The sequence below is a fragment of the Phoenix dactylifera genome, chromosome 6 (genome assembly GCF_051530095.1).
Source record: "Phoenix dactylifera cultivar Ajwa chromosome 6, Ajwa_hap1_PhDact_Kaust_v1.1, whole genome shotgun sequence".
Lineage (NCBI taxonomy): Eukaryota > Viridiplantae > Streptophyta > Magnoliopsida > Arecales > Arecaceae > Phoenix > Phoenix dactylifera.
Genome location: NC_143195.1, coordinates 32,209,997 through 32,231,061, shown reverse-complemented (window position 1 = coordinate 32,231,061; position 21,065 = coordinate 32,209,997). Strand labels below are relative to the sequence as shown.

Sequence of the window (21,065 nt, the reverse complement as noted above, 5' to 3'; positions counted from 1 at the left end):
TATGATGTATTAATTGGCAGAAGAATAATTTATGAATTTATTTGTAATATAAACATAGAGCCATTTTTATGAAATGTGGATGATATATTCATACATTATTTGCTTTTTGACTTGCTTTATTATACTACACTATGAAATGCCTTATTTTCATATTAATTATTATTTTTTTAAAACGGTGTGCTAGTCATATGAAAACTTATACTTGATCTGGTAAGCTAGTTTAAGGTTTACTTACGGGTCGTGTAGCTCATATCTCTTTTTATTCTCTTTTCAGATGAATAGGATCACTAGGAACGAAGAATGATTCAGGTTTGGAGTTCGCGCTAACAAGCTTGACGATTGTATAAAAGAATTTTAGTATTTTAATTGACTATAAATTTGTAGTTAGTAATTTTTTGAATTTTGAGGATTATAGGTTTTGATATTTTTATTTGGAGTTAGATGTTTTGAACTGGTGTTTGCTTTATTATTTAATGGATGATGAAATTGAATTTTTTTATTATATTTTGTTTATGATGGATTTGGAAGCTAAAATGTAATAGTTGGCTTCGTATTATTTAATAGATAGCCATCTATTGTTTTGAGAAGATATTGCTGACTTAACTATTTATATCAATATGGGATGCGTGTGATCTGCACCAATAACACTAGTTCCCCTTTTTTTAAAGTAAAAAACACACAACTACACTAGCTTAATATGCATAGGAGTCAGGGTTGCCTCCTCATGGAAAGAGGCTACTTAACATCAAGCGGATTGATTTTTCTCACGGGGCCTTCATCTTTAATCTTCGTCTACTCTCTTTTTTTCCCTTCGCAGGGTTGCAGTCATCTATTTTATCTATATTTCTGAGTTCTTTTGAGAATAATCATACACCTCAGATTTTTCTTTCCGATTCAGTATACAATCATTTCATGATGTCAACGTAGGGGATATGTAACAATTAATCCTTTTCTCTTTGATAAAGAAAAAGGTGGTGAGCCATACACTAGCAATTACACAAAGGCAAACTTCCTAAAATGAAGCCATACACTAGCTCAGTGTAAATAATGGTCAAAGGGATGGCTGATCATCTCATTATCAAGAATGCGGGCTTCTAATATTTTTTTTTTATAGGGGTGAGCGATGTGCTCTCATCAAAAAATGATCGGCGATAAGCATGTTTTTTTTTTTTCTTCTTTTTTCTTCTTTTTTTTTTTTTTTTTTTGAAAGAGGCAATACGCCTGCTAAACAGCACAAATAACATAATAAAGAAGCCCTTTCCACCTCATCAGCAACAAGCTTAGTAATATTATTGATGGTTTGGACAGACCATGGGCTTGCTCCTACATTGAATTGGCTAGGACCAAACTTGGGCAGTTTCCAACCCTTTGTTGGTAATAGAATTATGTTGATTCTCCAACCTGAAGCAAGCAATTAGTCTGGTCTTTTCGAGACTAGCTTTATCATCAACATGAATTAGCACAACTTGTTCTTAAGGTAATGACTTGAGAAAATGTGAATAGCGTCATTGGCAGTTTGAAAGAGTTTCTCTAGCTGAGCAATCTCTTACTCGTGGTGCTCGTTCGTACTTATATAAACTTGTGAGAGGCCTGAATGGAAGGCTAAAGTCGGCAGCGCGGCCGACTCCAGCCCTTGGCCCAGAAGAGAAGCGGAACAGGGGATCGGGATCGCAATCGCGATCCCCTGCTCTGCCTTCCTCGGGCAAGGTGGGGCGGAGGCGCCGCGGCGGTTCTGTGGCAGCCCCGCGGCCGCTAGGAACGGCCGCGAGATTCACGGCGATGAATGAGCCGACCTCCTTCAGTCCTTCGGAAAACCCATTATAAAAACCCCTCATCCCTCTGCTATTGATCCACCGCCGAGTCTTCTTCTCCCTCTCCTCCATCTTTCTCATCCTTATCCGGTGGCCGGCATGCCACCCCGACCAAGCACCACCACCCGACTGTCCTGTATTCTTTGATTTCCCCCTGTTCCGAGGTCCACTTCGTCGGCGGAAGCTCTGCCGCTACTAGCTGCTGGACCGAGCCACCCTCGGACGAGATCCTTCCCCGCCGTCGCTCACTGGTAAGTCTCCTTCCCTCTTCTTTTCGACTCCTAGCCGAATCATGCTGTTCTTCTTCCCCTGTTTAGGACCCAAACCGAGAGCTCTCTCGGTCTTCCTCCCCGTCGGCCACCGCAGCGGCCGCCACTGTGGTCGGGTGGCCGTCGACCTCCGTCCACCCAGGTCCGGCTACCATCGGAGCACCTTCCTCTTCCATCTCTTTCCCCTTCCTCCTTGTTTCTCAGTCGTCGGCATGAAGAGCTCTTATTGGGCTGTGTTGAGCCCAGCTCATTCATGTTGGGCTGTGCTGGCCCAGTTTAGTCACTCTGGGCTTTGTTGGGCTATGCCCATTGTGGGCCAAACTTGGGCCCATCTTAGCCATCTTAAGTTTTGTTGGGCCGTATTTCTTCTTAGCCCTGTTGAGTCGTGTCCATTATGGGCGTTGGGCCGTACCCATTGTGGGCCACATTTGGGCCCAGTTCAGTCTTGTTGGGCCCTGTCTAAGCCTCTGATTGGACTTAACTAAGTGGATCAAGCCTAAAAGCTCAACTAACCTTAGATTATGTATCTCTTTCTCTCTCTAGGCAAGCCCACATTCTGGCTAGATCTGACCTTTTCTCTAATGGTCGATCCGAACCACTCGGACCGAGCCCAAGACTAGGATCAGACCAAATCCAGATCCGAGCTAAGATTCTCTCTCCTCTTCTTTTTTTTCTCTCTAGACATGCTCGGGGATCCTAGTGTAAGCCCTGCTCTTCTTGTTGCTCGGATCTAAGTTGATCCAGTTTAGAGACCTTGAACCGCCTCATTACCCGAGCAGTAGACCGGCCATTACTTTAGCCCCAACTAAATTCTGCTACTTTCGATCTTCACCTCTAACCTGTTGAATCTTTCTTGCTCGGACCAAACTAATCCGGAAGCATGAGATCGTAGTATTTAATTTTAACTTCTAAAATTGTATTAAAATTAATAATATTTTAATGATATTAAATAGGTGTATCTGATATGTTTGCCTGAAGTGAGATTTAAGCAAGAAGAGATAAGTAACATAATACTTCAAAGCGTGTTTTCAAAATTATTTGATAAAATAATTATTAGTTGATTAACTTTTGATATTTTGTACTTAGTTAATCGGGTCAGACATGTTAATAATCATTTTGAATTTATGTTATATATTACGAAATCTAAAAAATGTGGCTGGATAAATTATGAAAAATTTATTTTGTATGTATGTATTCTCAGCATGGCTATGATCTATTCTGGCACCGCCAATGGAGATTATTTGTTGGCCATGTCGACTTATAATATGTGAGAAACTGGTTTTGACACCACACCGCCGGTGATTAAAATAGTGGTATTTGGACACCATTGCCAACGATAGTTAATAATATTGGATTTGACACTTTGTACAACCCATGCCATTGGGTTAAGTAGCCATGGCATATGAATGTTGAAATTCTGATATCAGAGTTTTTGTAAAAATAATAATAAATTTTAAAAGAAAATATTTTTATTGATGGTTTATTTTTTAGTCATTACTTTATGTTTTAATTAAATATCTAATATGCTTTGACCCCACTCTGGGATATTATGTTGCTTATTGTACTAGTATAGCTCATTATCATATTTTTTCTATTTTTTAGATCTAGAGACATATGATCGCACGGGATTGAAGAGTGCGCTAGATTTCGAAGATTTTCTTTTAGTTATTGGCATATTAGTTAGATTTGTTAGATTATTTAATTTATGTTAGTACATGTTATTTTAAAACTTTTGTAAGAACCATTTGGAAGGAATGCACGATGATTTAAAGAGTATTTCACTTTTCTTTTGTCCAGTGACATGGTGGCTCGCCGCCAGTTTCGTGTGAAAAAGCAAGAAGAATCATGAGAAGACTAGGGAACTACAGTGATTTGCATGGCGTATAATGTGGCAACCATTTTTATTTGAATTGAAATGATATGGCAATCATTTGTACGGGCTGAAATGGCCTGTTGTTGGTATAGAGTGTGAAACTAATAAAGCGCAAGAAGCCCATCAGAAACAGGGCAAGGAAATTTCTCTCTCATTTAATATAGTAGGAACAAGGGAATTCCAATTTAGAGACCAGCACAGCATGCACTGGTAGCAATTTTGCTTTAAAAAAAGAAAACAAAGAAGAAAGAAAGAGAGGAAAAGTTGGTAGCACATCGTGGGAAAAGACTGACAAGATAAAGGGGGAAAGTATTTCCAGGATAAGGGGCCAGAATAGAGGTGACAAGGGAAAACAGGGCTCGTAAAAAGTTATCAGAGGAATAAGTTAATCTAAAGGTGGAAGTTGCAGCAGTTCAACAAAAAAAAGTAAAGCATGCCAAAGATGGCGGCAAGAAATGCGAAGTCGCTCATATTGCATTAATATTTTGGATCTGTGGTGCTTCCGAAGTCATAGGAGTTTCCTAAGATCGAGTTACCCGAAGATATAATATGTACTGTATCTCCTGTGTACGTTAAGAATGATATAAGTATGGAATACCATTAAATGAGTAAACTCTATTCGATGAACAGCCCACGTTCATGGATCATTTTGTTTACGGAAGCAGAGAACACAGGCATTGACTCCTGTGAACAGAAAAAAAAAAAAAAAAAAAGAGTACATACCTTCCTAAATATTAGAATTTAGGTGAATATTCTTTTAAAATTAATATTTGTATGTATACCCTCATCATATACTTGTTTTGTATGTATACCTATGCTATCTAACGCTGTCAAGAAGTTAGCGGCTTAAAATTAAAATGATGAAAATATCATTAATGAGTAAACATATAAAAAAAAAGGTTTATAAGGGTATACATGAAAGTAGCAATTTTAGAGGGTATTTATGTAATTTCATATATTTAAGAGGGTATATACGTAAAAAAAATATTTTTGTATAAATACCCTTCTAAATATTAAAATTTGCACGAATGTTCTCTAAATTAATATTTACTTGTCTACCCTCATAAAATTTGATTTATTTAAATATATTTATTTAAATTAAAAATTAATTAAAATTATCAAAATATCTTTTTATTTTTAAATTGGGTAACAAGTTAACATATCTCACTGAAAACTAAAACAGGTTGAAGTAGAAAAATAGAATTAGATTTTTTTGTATGTAAACCCTCATAAATATGTGAAATTGCATGAATACCCTCACAAAGTATTATTTGCATATATACCCTCATGTTTACCTATTAAGGGTATTTCAGTCATTTTTAATTTTAAACCACTAATTTCTTAATGGTGTCAGATGGGATGGGCATATATGTTAAAAAAAAAAAATGAAAGATATACATAGAAAATAAGTATTTTATAAAGATATACATGTAAATATCAATTTTGGAAGAATATTCATATAAATTTTAATATATAAAAGGATATATACGTAAAAAATTCAAAAATAAAAAAAGTCAGACCAGCCAAACTGACACAGCTTTCTTGGTCTACGACACGCATACGGTCCCATGTTTGATGCAGTTGGTATATAGAACGTTATAAGGATCACCTTTGTGCACATCCATCCTTTCCTTTCTCCATGGATTTCGAAAAGTCGAATGCCTTAAGAACGAATTCCGTATCTTAAAGAATGAGCATTCAAATATATCAGCCGTGTCAGAGATCTGCGCAGTTTTTTCATGGTCAGATACAAGCGCAGTTCCAAATGTTAAGGTTCAACTCATTTAGAATGTAGAATTGTTCAAGGACCAAATTGTGGACCGCCTTGATGAAAGTTCGGCGGAATGCCCTACCAATATCCTCTGATCCCAGAACAGTAAACATTCGATAGCTTCAAACATCGTCATCATATTCTAATCTCAATGAAGTAGGTGGAGCTTCTGTTCCTTTTCCCAAAAGAAAGAAAGGAGAAAGAAATTCAAATATCGACACCTCCATCGACAGTTTTTCTCGGAAAGAACGCTTCTAAGATGAGATTACTCCATGAAAGACCTCATCATATAGAAGCTTTTCATTAGATTTAGCAGGGTAGTTAAGAAGTGTGTCGGGTATCGTTATCGATTTCCCATATTTCTATTTTCCCCGTCGAAACCAGGGAATATAACTTCTTAGCTCCTGTCAACTAATTTGTTTCTTCTAGTGATGACGAATGCGTAGTTTCTTTTGCTTTGGTTCGGATGAACTGTGTGAACTCAGTCGGCACTTCCAAATCGAAAAGCTTGACCAACTTTAGCATGCCTGGCGAGAAACGCCTCGTGGCAGGTGCGATGGCCAAGCACTTAATTGGGACGCCCATGGTTTTAGAAATTCTAGTGAAGAGCAACATTTTCCGTATTCTATGAGTTAGAATAGTTCAAGACAAGACAAATTAACTAGAGCCTTACTGGTTTAAAGACCCGTACCTTACTTTGAGGCTGAGTTCCTTCTGCGAAGCCCTCCTTATGGTCTGCTTCTGAATGGTAACATTAGAACAAGATGTTCAGTAGCTTACGTGGGCTTCTTGACCATTTGAATGCTTCCGTTTTGACTCTTAAATGTGCCCGTGCGGAAAAATCATAGTGGAGAGATTCTTATTACAGGTTCATCAATAATGGAGAGATTCTTTGCCGGTATTACAAGACAATATGAAAAGTTGGTGTGCTAGAAAAGATTAAGGGCTCATTTGGTTCCAGGAAGCATTTTTTCTCTTAAAAATATGATTTCTAAAAAGTAGATTTTTAGAAAGAGAATACCTAAAAATCTACTTTTGGCATATTTGGTTGACAATGAAAAAGCGACAGATTTTTCAAATACTTGTGTTTGATTGACCATTCACTTTTCTAAAAAAGTTATATGTAATTCTTATTATACCTTTAATAAAAATTAGGTTTTTGATGCCTCTTTAATGCTGAAGGACTTTTTTGGAAAAAAAATAAAAATGAAGTGATTCCTGGCTCATGAAAAAGTAATTTTTGCATGTTTCTTATGGGAAAAACTTTTTCATGAAATATAGGAATCATATTCCCATGAGAATACAGCATTTTCGTCTCTCTTCTTTGAAAACTCCAACCAAACAAGAGGCATCTTATTACTTTTCCGTTGACCATACTTTCTTCCTTTTTTTTTTTCAAACCAAACGAGCCCTAAGATGTTCTTATGGCCGACTCTTAAAAATAAACTTAATATATGGGAGATACCGGCAAGGAAAGGTTGGAGAGTAAGTGTTGAATGCTCTTTATGTGCATCCTATTCTGATTGCTGCTCAAGCCTCATCGATTCCAATCTGTTAATCTCCATGGTCGGCCTCCAAATATAAATGCCCTCTAGACTTTGTGGCGGAAAAGAAGAGTGCAAGCTTGCTTAAGGAAGGGAAGGGATGGGGTTAACTTTGCATGGCTCTCATGTGGCACGTTTGGAACGAAAGGAATGCAAGAATTTTCTTCAAGAAAAAAGTTTCCACCTATCTATGTTCTGCATGAACTACTCCTGCATTCCTTGCCTTGTGGAATAACCTTTGCTCGGCTAAATCATTAGGGCGTCTTATCCAAGTTGTTCTCATTGTATTCATAACCCTCCATCCTTGGCCTCTTTCCTTCTTTTCTAAACTCTCTTTCTTTGTAAATATTTTGTATTCAAAAAGTTTTAAAATTAATATAATATGAGGGAAGTTTCTCACTTCCTCCATATTCCATCAAAAAAATACTCTTAACTTACAAGCTCTTTCACTGCCTATTCTTTCTAATTTTAGATGTGAATTCAACTTAGATGAGGTAAGTTTGTCTCCCACAAGCAGTGGCCAAAGGGAAAATAAGCAATTTAAAAAACAAATGGGTTTCATTGGACGTTGTTCAGTCTAGTTTGTTCTTGTTAAAGGGTTTTTATAAAGAAAAACAAGAAACAAAAGCAATGCGAAATGGGTTGTAGACGCCTACAAAAGAAAAGCAACATGAAAATGAGTAGTGCAGAACTATTATTGATCTATGAATCGTGTTCGAGATAAAAAGTTCATGCTTTTATCGTCCTACAAAGTTTGAACTCATTCTAATCCATCAGAAGCAACCTTAATCTGAAATTAAGCCTAGACCCGAAAATTGGACTTGGTTACCACTTGGGCTAGTTCTCAACAATTTGTCCCTGTATAAACTATTGTCAAAAGGAGGTAAAGATTCAGAATTCACAAAAGTGTGGGAAATTAACTAAAAGTATGAAAAGTTCAAAATACTAAACGCACGGGCGTCGATTAAATTCGGGGACCGGATGCTCCACGCCTGGACACGGGGTCTGGAAGCGCTACTGGTCGGCTGGTAGCCTGAGTGGTGCCAGGTGTGACGTACTCACACGGAGGGTCGGGTCGGATAACTGAGCCCGCCCACGGATGGGGAGGGTATGAGTAAAATAGATCGGGGTGCCCAACACACGACTCGGTCTACCCGCATCGAACATTCTCCTGGCGGGGTGGGGGCCCAGTGGTCGGGGCTGCTACGCGGGGGTGGGCTTATCCCTTCCTCCCCCTTCTCCTTTTTTTCAGCAAAAAAAAAAAATTAGAATAGAATAAAAAAACAATGACAGCTAGTTTTTGATGTTTTTTTTTTTGTTTTTTGGCGCGCGCGCGCGTATCCATATGTAGAAATAAATATAGGAGAGAACACCGATAAGATAGCAGAGAAACATCGCTGCCACCAAGAGTACTTAGCTTCTCTTGATGATTTTGGGCCCAGCCAATTATAATTGAATAATGCCTTGTCGCTACATGTCCAAAGAATAGTTCGGAGCATGGTCCAACCATTGAAAAAATGAAAAGCTAAATGAAAGGAGATCGCCAAATATGAAAATAAAGATCCTGTCTCCTTTTTTTTCTTCTGAAAAGTGAAATACGGACTATATTTCATCTCTTTTAGGTGCAAATAGTTCAATTGCATAAAGGTTTAGAATAAAAAATCAATATATAAATGAGGAGCAAATTGAAATTAATAGGCGCGTGAAGCATGCGTGTTAAATAAAAGAGTGACTTGGCATCAAATAATCGCAATCCATTAGATCAGGTTTGATAAATCAAACACTTACAAGAAAATCTGTAGCACTAATCGATTGCGACGGTTGTCAATAATTTAGTGTTCAAGAACATTTAGGGATAAAAATTTGAAACTTGTGAAAATAGGAAGAAACTTTTTAAAAAAATTTAGAAAGAAATTGCATACATAAATTTAAGAAATAAACTATCGAGCATCTTCTTTGTTATATTTAGTTAAAAATTAATGCAGGTAGGGCAGTTATCCACAAATATTGCAATTTATTGACAACTGATTATAAGAAATATTGAGCGGTCACGATTTACATCATCACAAAGTTATGTGTTGTTTCTCGCAAAGAATCTAAATAATCATCTAGTCAATAACAGACAACTAAGTAATTCATTAGTTTAGAGAATATTTTATTTTATCAATAAAGCTAATCTAGGGATTATATTTAATTATGACCACTTATTCTTGTAACTTTAGCTTAAGTTTGACCTGCACATATTTCATTGTCATTTGATCTGAGCCATCCCAATTCCATCTTAAATTTTAGCCACCCATCCATTTCAACTGACCAGGCCCAAACCCTGAACGATCCTGATCATTCCATATATATAGAGGATACCTAATTCTAGTAACATTTCCAATCTCAATTAATGACAATCTCATTGAAGTCAGGAATCCAATCCGTAGAATGAGACACTCTTTCTAGCAGCTAGGACACAATCGAGCACCCAACTCGTATAATTAACACGATTCCTACTAAGTAGATTTAGTAAATACTGAAAGTTCTCTTTTTTCCTCCCTCCCTTTATCTTCACGCAGATGTAGAGAGTTCTCTAAGCTGCTTGTAATCACAGTATTGCTCCTTGTTATCTAAATTAATCCATCCCACTATGTATTCCCCAGCTTTTATCACCTAAAAATTAAACCTTTAAGTCAATGGTCAATATATATGAAACTCCCTACCACCCCAAATGCCGTCATCGCCCCAAGTGCCTTGGAGAACACACTCTCCTAAAACGAGCGAGCCACAATCTATACGAAACCTGTCCTGTTTTTCTTTTTATCGCCATGACCTTCTTGTCTTCTTTCCACTGTTGCCTTTTCACCCGCGTCCATCTAAAGGTACAAAGGAAAGGGACGGCAGCGTCGAGAGAAGGGCGGTGGGATGGGACAACTTCCCTTCTCACCAGGAAAAGTACGTAAAGTGCACTCGGTCCTTAGAGTTTTCACTGCGGTGGATCTGGTGTGGTGCTCTTGGTACTGGACCGTGCTTTCCTCAGCATGCAATTTAGGACCATCCAACCTATGGTGCTCTTTTTTTTCTTTTTCTTCCTGCCTTTTAATTAACCATTTAGGCGCTAACCAAAGCAAGTTTATCATTCAGTCAATACCTTAGAAATTACACTAGCTATTGTAAACCTCATCATTGCACGTCAGCATGAGAAAAGTCAAAAGCCGAAATGATAGTTGAATCTTAAATTGTCCCCCCATAAGACCCAATTGTCAAATATTTATTACATCATCCGGCTTAGAAACTCAAAAATCTAGTTCGGAATTTATTTTTGTAAGTGATTTCTATTATAGCAATATTTATATTCTCAAAAATAAATTTACATAGTTAGAGAGCTAATTCTTTATTTTTTAACATATTTTTGGCGTTTCCATATGATCCTGATTTAGATGATGTTACATTAATTTGAGAGTCAGCTTGTTTGAAACTTTTTCTTGAGAATTAAAATAGGTCACGGTTCTCCCTCGGCGTCAGAGGAAAAAAAATTTCCATGCCATAGCTTCATAGGGTCAGAATTCTGTTTGCTGTTCAGAATCTGGCAGCAGATTGCCTCAACATATCGATAACATTCTGATATAATAAACTTGGGGAAGCGCCATGCTTCCTCCTCGTTACCTCAAACAATAATATATATCAATGATATGACTGCCATCTTTGACCGCAATCCTCGGCACACACGAACCGCCATTCGTTGAAGCTTTTTTAAATAAATCTTTGAAGTCCTTCTTTTGCGCACATGGCGTCTATAAAAGAGTACTAGGGAGCGTTCTCTGTCACGCGATCTCTTGGTACGACACTTCCATCCAAAAAAAACGAAGGATCTCTTGGCATCACACTGAAAACCTAGGAGGAACGCAGGGGAAGATGGGGAGAGCCCCTTGCTGCTCCAAGGTGGGGCTGCACAAAGGGCCATGGACTGCAAGAGAAGATGCATTGCTCGCCAGCTATATCCATTGTCATGGAGAAGGAAACTGGAGGCATCTCCCTAAAAAAGCAGGCACGTATCTTTTGAATGTATGCATACTCCTATTCACCAACTCCCACTTCATTGTTAGGTAAACCAACACCCACTTCTTCATGGACCAATATTATCTTCTCCCTTTTCCTTTCCTTTTCTCTTGTTTTGTAAGAACTTAATGTTTTCTTCTTTCCACAAAGATAAGTAGCAGGAGTTATGATATTCATCCTTGTTTTTTTTTTTTTTGATGAGAGATATTTATCCTTGTTTTTGTTGATTTCTTCTATGTATTTAGTGCCGTTCCCTTATTGTTTCAGTTACTTCATTTTTTCGTTTTCCTGGTAACTTTTGATATGTGTTTTAAGTTCCTTTATTTCCAGTTTCAAGCTGTAGGGAGTACGATCGATGGTTATTTTCTATCTTAGCAGACCTCTTCTCCATATTATTTCCAATAGGAATAGCAGTAATCATAAGCCTTCCACAATCTCCAATTGTTGGCTAGTTTTAAGAAGGATTTTGAGAAATCAATATCCTTAAATCTGAAGGCATTTTGACCTCCACGTTCAATCTTTCTAATAAACGGTAGCATGTCAAATGTGGACTTCCTCTTATATGACAACGGAAGACGTGTTACTTAAAAATTTAAAACGCTAGAAGGTGTGTTGCTATTCTTCTTAAAGAAAGAGACTTCGGTGCAAATACGAAGGAAATACTTTAAAGTATTTCATGTTTTCTTTCTTGAACAAAAGATAATATTTCTCTCTCTCTCTCTCTCTCTCTCTCTCTCTCGCTTGCTAAAACCTACTCGCTTGCAGGTCTTCTTAGATGCGGAAAGAGCTGCAGACTACGATGGATGAACTACCTGAAGCCAGACATCAAGCGTGGCAACATCGGGCCAGATGAAGAAGATCTCATTATCCGACTTCATTCGTTGCTCGGCAACAGATGGTCTTTGATAGCTGGAAGGCTCCCTGGTCGAACGGATAACGAGATCAAGAACTACTGGAACAGCCATCTCAGTAAGAGGCTCCGAGAGCAAGGAATTGAGGTTAGAGAAGGGACCTCCAAAGGTACATCAAAGCGAGCCCGGGCAGCACAAAAAAAGACCGAGAACACTAATAACAAGAGCAGCAGCCATAACGGCAAGAATCGACAAGGCAAGAGAAGGAAAAAGAATGAAGTGGAAGGCACTGGAGAGATTACTAGGACTAAGATCTACGTTCCAAAACCCACAAGGTTGGGACCAACCTCGAGGAACTATAATCTGATGGAGAATAGCAGTGGGTCAGATATTCCTCAGATCGAAAATACTGCTACATCGGAGGAACAGAATGGAGATACCAGCATGGAGGATTTGGGAATTATTAATTGGTCTGATATCGACCAAGGTGGCTTTTTCTTTGGAGAAGATGTTTCGAACCATGTTCCAGCTTGTGATTTCCCCTCAAAGGATAGACTACTTGAAAGGCTGTACCAAGAGTACTCTGAGCTCTTGAACCCAGAGGGAGATCAGGTTCAGATGAATGCTTTTCCTCAGACCTTCCCGCTATGATGACTGATGATAGAGAGCAGAGAAGGATTACTGCGAAAGAGAGCGACAATCACTACCTGAAGTCGTCAAATACTCATCTTCCATTCCTTCCCTTTGTAAACTAAAATTGCCAGCCAATAAATTGGTCCATCACGATATGTAATTCTGTGGACTCAAAGCCTACTTCGCAGTAATTCGATAGAACAACTGAGTTTAGTTCGTCAATAAAATTTAGTCTACACGGATGCTGTAAATTGACAAGATGCTTAAACTACCTTGACTTTTTGATGCACTTACACGTTTGCAATTGTGTCAAGATTCTCAATTAAAGAGGCAGTAAGAAATGTTTTCCACTAACGATCGTTCCTTCGTGCAAGAAAGTAGCTAATAGCCTGAAATCTATCAAAATTTCATCTTATTGGCTTATGACCATTTATAGCGGTCCATGTAACCGTGACAGGGACACCAACATTTTTTCCTGTCAGCCTTCTATATTTGTGGAGCTAAATTGCTGATGTTTTATTACTCAAGTTGTGATGCATCACGAGTTTGAAATGTTCGATGATCATCCAGCAACCTGACTTGACCTATAAAGAGTTGGTGCTTAATTTCATTTTCCGTAAGATAGACGCCTGCCCTGAAACCTCAAAAGGATCATTTGGTGGGTGAGAGAAGCCGTACTTCTTTGATTTATACACCACCTGCTCACGCGACCTGATGGATATTGTCAAAAAGTTCCTTTAAGTGCAGACAAAAAACGGAAAGAAGAAAAAGATACTTTCCTTTCTGAGCTAGGACTTGGATCTAGCCTTGGTCTTTGAGTCTGATTTCATCAATTGAGATTTCTATTGATTTCTGCTTTTAAATTCTTTTCCAGTAAAAAAAAGGCTGCAAGTTAGCTTTTGATGGGTAGTTATAACTTGTACGCCAGATTAATCTCATGGTATCCATTGGAAAGCCCAACGTAGAGTACTTAAAGTACATGCTTCTGAAATCTCAAATTTTACGTGGCTATTAACAATTGTTGCAGACGGACTGCTCATGCAAACAATTCCACACTAATTTTGTATATTAGAAGCTGACGGGTGAAATTTAAGGATATTTTCTTTCTACAGAAAGAAGATATATATGTTCCTATGAATTTTGGGGTTTCAGCTTGAAGACAAATTTGAGTCACAAAAAGTATCTTATCGGAACCATAGCCTCAGATCTCTCCTTATTATGACCACTTTTAGGTTATTTTCATGTTAGTAGTGCATCCACAAAGCCTGCAACGAATTATCCCATGCATGTATATAAATTAATTCAAATGGCTATTATAAATTCAATAAAAACTGTAACATCAAATGGTCGATATGCTTCAACAACTGTGTGTAGTCTTTTTATATTGGATAAAATGTTGGGAAGTATTCTTTAGAAAAAGAGAACTTAAACAATTGCCTGTCGATGGGAAAAACATTTAAGGGGAAATTAATTCTCCATCCTCCTGATGACTTTGGTATAATAGATAATCCCTATTGACCGGAATTGCCATCGTCGGTCCACAAATGCCACTAATCCTAATTCTCGGTCCCTATTAGTGATTTCTATATTTTAAAATTTCGAATATGCTCCATGACCCCACCGTTTATTCTGATCAATAGCTATTTTTTATGGAAACTTATTTCGAAAATTGATATCGCTTCTTATGTATTATTCTTCAAATTTGTTCGTATTCCATTTCATTTAAGGTAATTATTCCGGATACCCCATATCTGTTTTTCATGGAAGTTATTTCGTTTTTTGAAATCACTTTCCTATTCTTCATTGGTACACAGTTAAGTAAGCATGGTACACAATTCAATAAGATTTGAAACAGTAAAAATAAGGTACGTTACTGTGTTAAATTGTGTCAGGCTCTATTAACTACTGTGTACCAAGCTTACTTTACTGTGTGCTAAGGTGACTTAACTGTGCACCAGGCTATATTAGCCGTGTTCATACCTTATTAACTGTGTGCCAAGATGACTTAATTATGTGCTAGGCTATTTTAACCATGTTCAAACCTTATTGAACTATATACCAGGCTTACTTAATAGTGTGTTAGTGAAGAATAGGGAAGTGATTTCAAAAAACAAAATAATTTCATGAAACAGATATGAGTATCGAGAATAATTACCTTAAATGAAACAGAATGCGAACATATTTGGAGAATAATACATAAGAAGCAATATCAATTTTCGAAATAAGTTTCCATAAAAAACAAATATTTTTTTTTTGCTTAAAAAAAAGGGGAAGGGGGGAGGAAGGGACAAGCCCACCCCCGCGTAGCAGCCCCCACCCCGCCAGGAGAATGTTCGATGCGGGCAATATTGACCCTTAGCAATCAGCATTGCAACCATTTTGGTGGGGTCATGGGGGCATATTCGAAATTTTAAAATATGGAAATCGCTAATAAGGACCTGGAATTAGGATGAGCGGTATTTGTGGACTGGAAATGGCAGTTCCAGTTAATAGGGATTATCTGTTATACCACAGTCATCAGGAGGATGGGGAATTAATTTCCTCAACATTTAAGTAGTATGTATCCATATATGTTCATTATAGTAAAAGTCAGGATTGTTCTTAGCATTTACATACTATAGTTTCCATGGCCTAGGAAGGACAGAAGGCCTCAAAGCCACTAAAGATTTAGAACTATTTAAATTTGTTTAATTTTAGATTTTCTCTAAGCTAGTCTCTCATAGATCATCTGACCTTTATCCTCAGGATACAATCACACCGAACCCTAACAAGATTGCTTATCCAGTTGTAGGGGGATAGGGAGATAGTAATTAGAAGACACTAATAAGATGCAGTCACAGTCTCGTCCGGTTTCGGGATAAAGTGGAGTTGTCCAGAAAATAATTATTACATTATCCTACCTCATTTCATTCTGTCTTGCCAAAAATCCCAACTTCATTAATTCCCGGTTGAAGGACGGCGATGGAGGGGTACTTTTGAATTTCTAAAGAACACTGATCACTTTTCCCACCAAATCAAAACAAAAAATATTTGTAAGAAACGGCGAAATAAAAGTTATTCTTCCATATCTCTCCATTCTCAATCCTCAAGTTCTATTGTCTTTTTCCATTTTTCCAGGGTGTGGATCTTTTACACAACCAAATGAGCAGGAGAAGGGTCACACATCTTGTGCGGAGGAAAGAAAGAGCCATGCATTAGCGTGCACGGAAGAAAGACAACCAAATTATCAGCTGAACTACCTAAAAGCATTTAATGATCAAAGCACAAGAAGACTGCCTATGAGAATACAAATAACTAAATAAGTGATTACTTTAGAAGAGCGAAGAGACCAGAGTGTAGTTGGGTCTTAAATATATGCCATTTTTTATCCCATACGTGTCGTTTACCGCAGCAAAAGTGGGAAGGAGCTAGCAGAAGAAAAGGATAGTCAATACAATAGAAGCAAGACTAGATCAGGTTGGTGAGGATTGACTCAGTGACCCAGCATTAATTTATTTATACTTTTCTCTACCGTTTACATGCTTGCGTCGATGACGACGCAAAAAGCTGAAACCTTAATTGCCGCAGAGAGACCGAAAGGTTTAGATGCGTGCTAAAAAAAACAATCCAGATAACCTACAAGACATGATCTCCAAGGAAGCAGTACATGACGCACAATAACAATGTGCTTGTGGCCACGTAATACCTAAACCAGTCCTACCGTGTTGTAGGCAAGCAGCTGCAACTTGGCACGTCATGACACGAATGCCCATACACCTATTATAAGGGGGAAGTCTTATTTGAACCGGAATGTATATGTCTACTTTCAGTAGTGGGGAAGATACCTGGTATAACTTGGAAAATAAACCAGTACGTTGATTTTCTAAAGAGATGACCTTCCCTTCATATAGCTAATGTACTTGGGAGGTGCTGATCCGCGCATAGCAAACAAGGGCACCAAGTACCATAACTTGATATGATTTAATACCATCCCATGGATATTATAAGCTAGCTATCTTGTATCCAAGTTGAAGTAACTTTAAAACCTCCTACATAAGATTTAAATTGTAAAACAGCACCTGCAGATCCTCAAGGACCTGGGCTAAATCTCTTAAAAATAATTATTTGCTCCTTTTTTTTTTTTGATAAGACAGGCATGTTATACATGACTTGTATGAATATATCAAACCAAATCAAAAAATAAAACATCGCAGAGAGCGATATCATGACAATCGACTATTTGATCCATAGTACTTCTCCAAAATGCTCTACTATATAAAAAGCAACATAATCCGCAGTTTTGTTCATCTTTTGATAGACATGCCTAGTATCCGGAAATACATACTTCTTCGAAATCCTTTGAATATTGTGCAGGGGAGGATGTGCATTAACCATCCCTATCCGATTTTGAATTCATCCGATCATAGTAGCTGAATCATCCTCAATAACTATAAGATCAATTCTCAACATATGCTTCGTGTAAATAATGCCTATTCAGATCCTATGTTGTTTGTAGATTTTAAATATGACTGAGCAAACTCCCTCTTTGTTGACTGGGTTGTTTCATTTGCTGCTCGCCACTCGGAAGAGTTTCTTTAGACTCAGTAGTCCTTATTTTCTTTTACTTCGTGTAGACTTTGCTTAGTGTAAACTTTTTACTTCTAATGTAGCAGGTTGTGCTCTATGAGCTGCCAATGCACCAAAAAAAAAAAAAAAAAAAAAAAAAAAGTTTGGAGGTGGGGCGTTTTGGTTTACCGGTACTTTGCTCTTTAATCGAGTCGCGCGAGCTCGATCACGTATTCACGTGAGAGACCTGATCCCGCTCGAGTTTAGGCTCCGCGCCTGGAACTTATTTCGGTGCTGTTCGGAAGTGGAAGGGCCGAGACGTCCGATAAGGTGGCGGCGAAGCGATAGGCATCAAAACATGGCGACTGGATGCCGACTTTCGTTCCTTCGATCCCGCTAACGGCTATTTACAAGAAAGAATCGATCAAGAAATGGCCTGCGGGACGGCGTCGTCGTCTTGGTAGCCCTTCCTCCTGAAACGCTCCGCCTTCTTCCAACTCGTCCCCCCCCCCTTCCTCCTCCTCCTTCTCTCTCGATTACGGTGCGGATTTCTTCGTTCTCTTCCAGAAAACGATCGGCTCCAATGGCAAAGCTTCGAATCGGACCGTGGTGTTCAGGTGTCTCTGTTCTTCTTTATTTTGATGATTTGGGTATTTACACTTTCCAATCTTTGTTCGGTAAGAGGATTCCAGCAAGGTAGAAATAATGTTTCCTTTTCGGGACCGAGATTTGATTGAGCGAGAGGAGCTCGATTTTGGGGTATTTAATCTTGTTCATGCGAACTTTGACAGATTGAGGACGTCAGCCGTTGCCCTTTCGGAGAGGTAAGGTAATTGCTTTTCTGAGGTATATGTTCTTCTTTTTTGTTGCTTTCTGTTGGAATAATTTGTCCTAGATTCTACCAAACACACGAAGTGGGTTTTTTTCTTTTAAAAAAAAAGTTTTTTCGCCTCAAAGATCATCGCTTTTCGTATCTTTGTACTAGTGATAAAGTGCATCAGGTCCTAAACAGGTGGCGTGTTTAAAGTCAGTGTGTTTCCATTGCCAACCTTAATGCAAAAACTGAGATAGGTCAAGAGGATGAAAAAAGGCACAAACTTGTCAAACTAATTCTGCAATAATTTGATATTACTGTGCCATCTGGTCAACGTGATAAAGGAGAAGAGTGTGTCGTAATAAAACGATATGTACAGTTTATATGCTCAGTCCCTTCTGATAATGCGGGGTAGCGTTCTCAAAGAAGCTTAAGTTGGTGAATGGAAAGAGTCATAGTTCCAGTTCTTTTAAAATCGTAGATTGCTATATTTCTTTATTTTATTATTAGGTTGGAAATTAGAATGTGTTATGTATAGGTTTATGCCTGTTTAATCAATTGAATTTCAAGTGGTCGTGCATTTAAGAATTGAGGTCCTTCCTTAGGCCATGACAATGTTTGGATGCTTATAGGTATGTTGGTACTTCTCAGACTCTTAGGAACAGTTCTGAATCAATGGAAGGATTGACATTTTTGATGGGCTGAATTCGGACCCTTTGAAGCTTCAGGTTAGCATGCTTGGTATCTGTTGCTCTGATCTATGCAACAAGAAAGTTTGAAACTATTAACAAACTTGCCAAATTGGGCATGGTTTCTATGGTCATTGAGAGTGCACAGTTTTCTTTTCTTTTTTTCTTTATTTTTGAATGTACTGTGTTCTTATATTGTTTGATAGAGTTTTACTGGATGCATTTCGTGGTTGCCTATGACTCTGTGAGTACATTTCTTGGTTGCCTACAGTTCTATTGAGCAATATCTATATGGCAACAGACTAGAAATTGTTGTTCTTAAAATATGGTGTAGCATTAAATAGTTTGAACAAAAACTTTTGAATTCCTCCTATGACATTGTCTAATGCCATTTGAGGTACCATCTTCTCCGTTTGTTGTCAAAACATGAGGTTGTAGAACACAATCCTGTACAACGACCAAAGTGCACCGACCAAAAGATGAGATTCTTGTCTAGAGATGATTGAACATGAGGTGAAGTCTATGCAGCCCTTTGAACAGACATCTGGCTTTCCTTCATTGATATATTGCAATCTTATGTGACTGAAAGTGCAAATGCAATTCACAGTTCACAAATCCATTTATCCATGCAAATATCACTTTCATGGTTGTTCAGGTGATTTTTGATCATTTTAATCATTCTCATTCTCTACTTGTTCCATGTATGACTGTCATACAAGAGAAGAAATGGGATTGTCATGGGAGCGATGTGGCTGTATCTTGAACTTCTCTTATAACTTTTTTTCTCTATTTTCCATTCCATTAGTTTGTCCACTTCAACCTGCTGCGCGTTGTCATCATGGTATTATGCATATTGCTCAGCATTGAATTAAATGATGCGTCTCTTTTTTATTTTATCAAACCATACGAGCTATACGTCTATACGTTAGCAAAATACTTGGACCTCCTTTCCATTTTTTTGGGATGGTCTTGTTTCCTGTTTATTATTGCTTATTCAGTTTTCATGGACCAAACTCCTTGCTGTAGGTAGGTGGTTATCTTTACAGATGTGTCTCATTAATGACTTCAAAGCAGCTGACTTCATTTTGTTGGTTTGATGTTTATCTCATATATTACAGCTTAACATTCTTTGTTGAATGTGGCCATACCTCCCTCTACAGTATCTTGACACCATGACTTCCCATTGTAGTTGTCATCTTCCAGTCCTGGGTAGATTAGTTTTGCTAAGAGAAAATAGCATCTCATTGTTAATTCTGCCATTTGCTTTTCATGCTTACTTTTATGCCTTGATAGTTGTGGGCTAAATCCAACCTTACCTAGTTTATTCTTATAAACGCACCTACATTATTAATGTTGGCTATTTTCCCTATTAGCTCTTCATTCTTCTATTGCATATTGGCATCATCACAGTCATAAGCAAGGTCTGCGGAACCGTCTCGAACTGCCCGGTTCGGAGCGTTTCAGGCCATACCGGCAGCGGACCGGGATGGTTCTTCCATTGAGACCGAGATGCCTCGCCGGAGAAAAAGAAAGAGAAGAGGAAAAGAGAGAGAGAGAGGGGAAGGGAGGAAGAGGGAGAGCAAGGAAGAGAGGTCAACCCTCTCTTTTCCTCTCTCGTTCTCCCTCTCCCCCACTGTAGATGATGTTTCAGTACAGTCTGGCAAGGTACGGCGCGGGCCCGTACCGATTCGTCCCGCCAGGCAACCGGTACAGTGTCCGGTACCGGTTCTGCCAACGTTGCTCATAAGTCTACTTGTCTTGTTCACTTACTCTCCTTCATTACATGTGTTCAATTTGGATGCAAAGCTGAGACCATGAACATACTGTTGTAGCTTTTGCTTAAGCCTATGTCCCTTTCTCATGCATCTTTAAAAGAAATAATCAGTTTGTGTTCCAGGCTTGCCATTAATCACTTCATCGGGAGATTCATTACTACCATAAGGTAGCTAAATTTAATAAATGGTAAATGGCCATGACCAAGATGCCTCTGAATTTTCAGCAAATTCACATTTTTTAGGACCTTGTTCCTTCTCATTTGAGTATCTGTTGCAACTTGAGAAGCATTCAGCATTCCATTCAGCATTTCAATACTTCACTTGCAATTCAGCATTCATACCAGCACTAATGCACCGGATCCCATCAGAACTCCGCAGTTAAGCGTGCTTGGGCGAGAGTAGTACTAGGATGGGTGACCCCCTGGGAAGTCCTCGTGTTGCACCCC

General features: G+C 38.3%; 1 protein-coding gene and 1 pseudogene across 1 annotated transcript; both read left to right on the top strand.

The window, feature by feature from the left end:
* Positions 1–11,003: 11,003 nt before the first annotated feature.
* LOC103707702 (uncharacterized) lies at positions 11,004–13,141 on the top strand. The gene is made up of 2 exons (XM_008792292.6): positions 11,004–11,301; positions 12,078–13,141. Exons 1-2 carry the CDS (start codon positions 11,169–11,171, stop codon positions 12,812–12,814), a joined length of 870 nt encoding a protein of 289 aa, XP_008790514.2. The 5' UTR covers positions 11,004–11,168; the 3' UTR covers positions 12,815–13,141.
* A 7,805-nt stretch (positions 13,142–20,946) lies between these two features.
* LOC148703224 (5S ribosomal RNA) lies at positions 20,947–21,065 on the top strand (annotated as a pseudogene).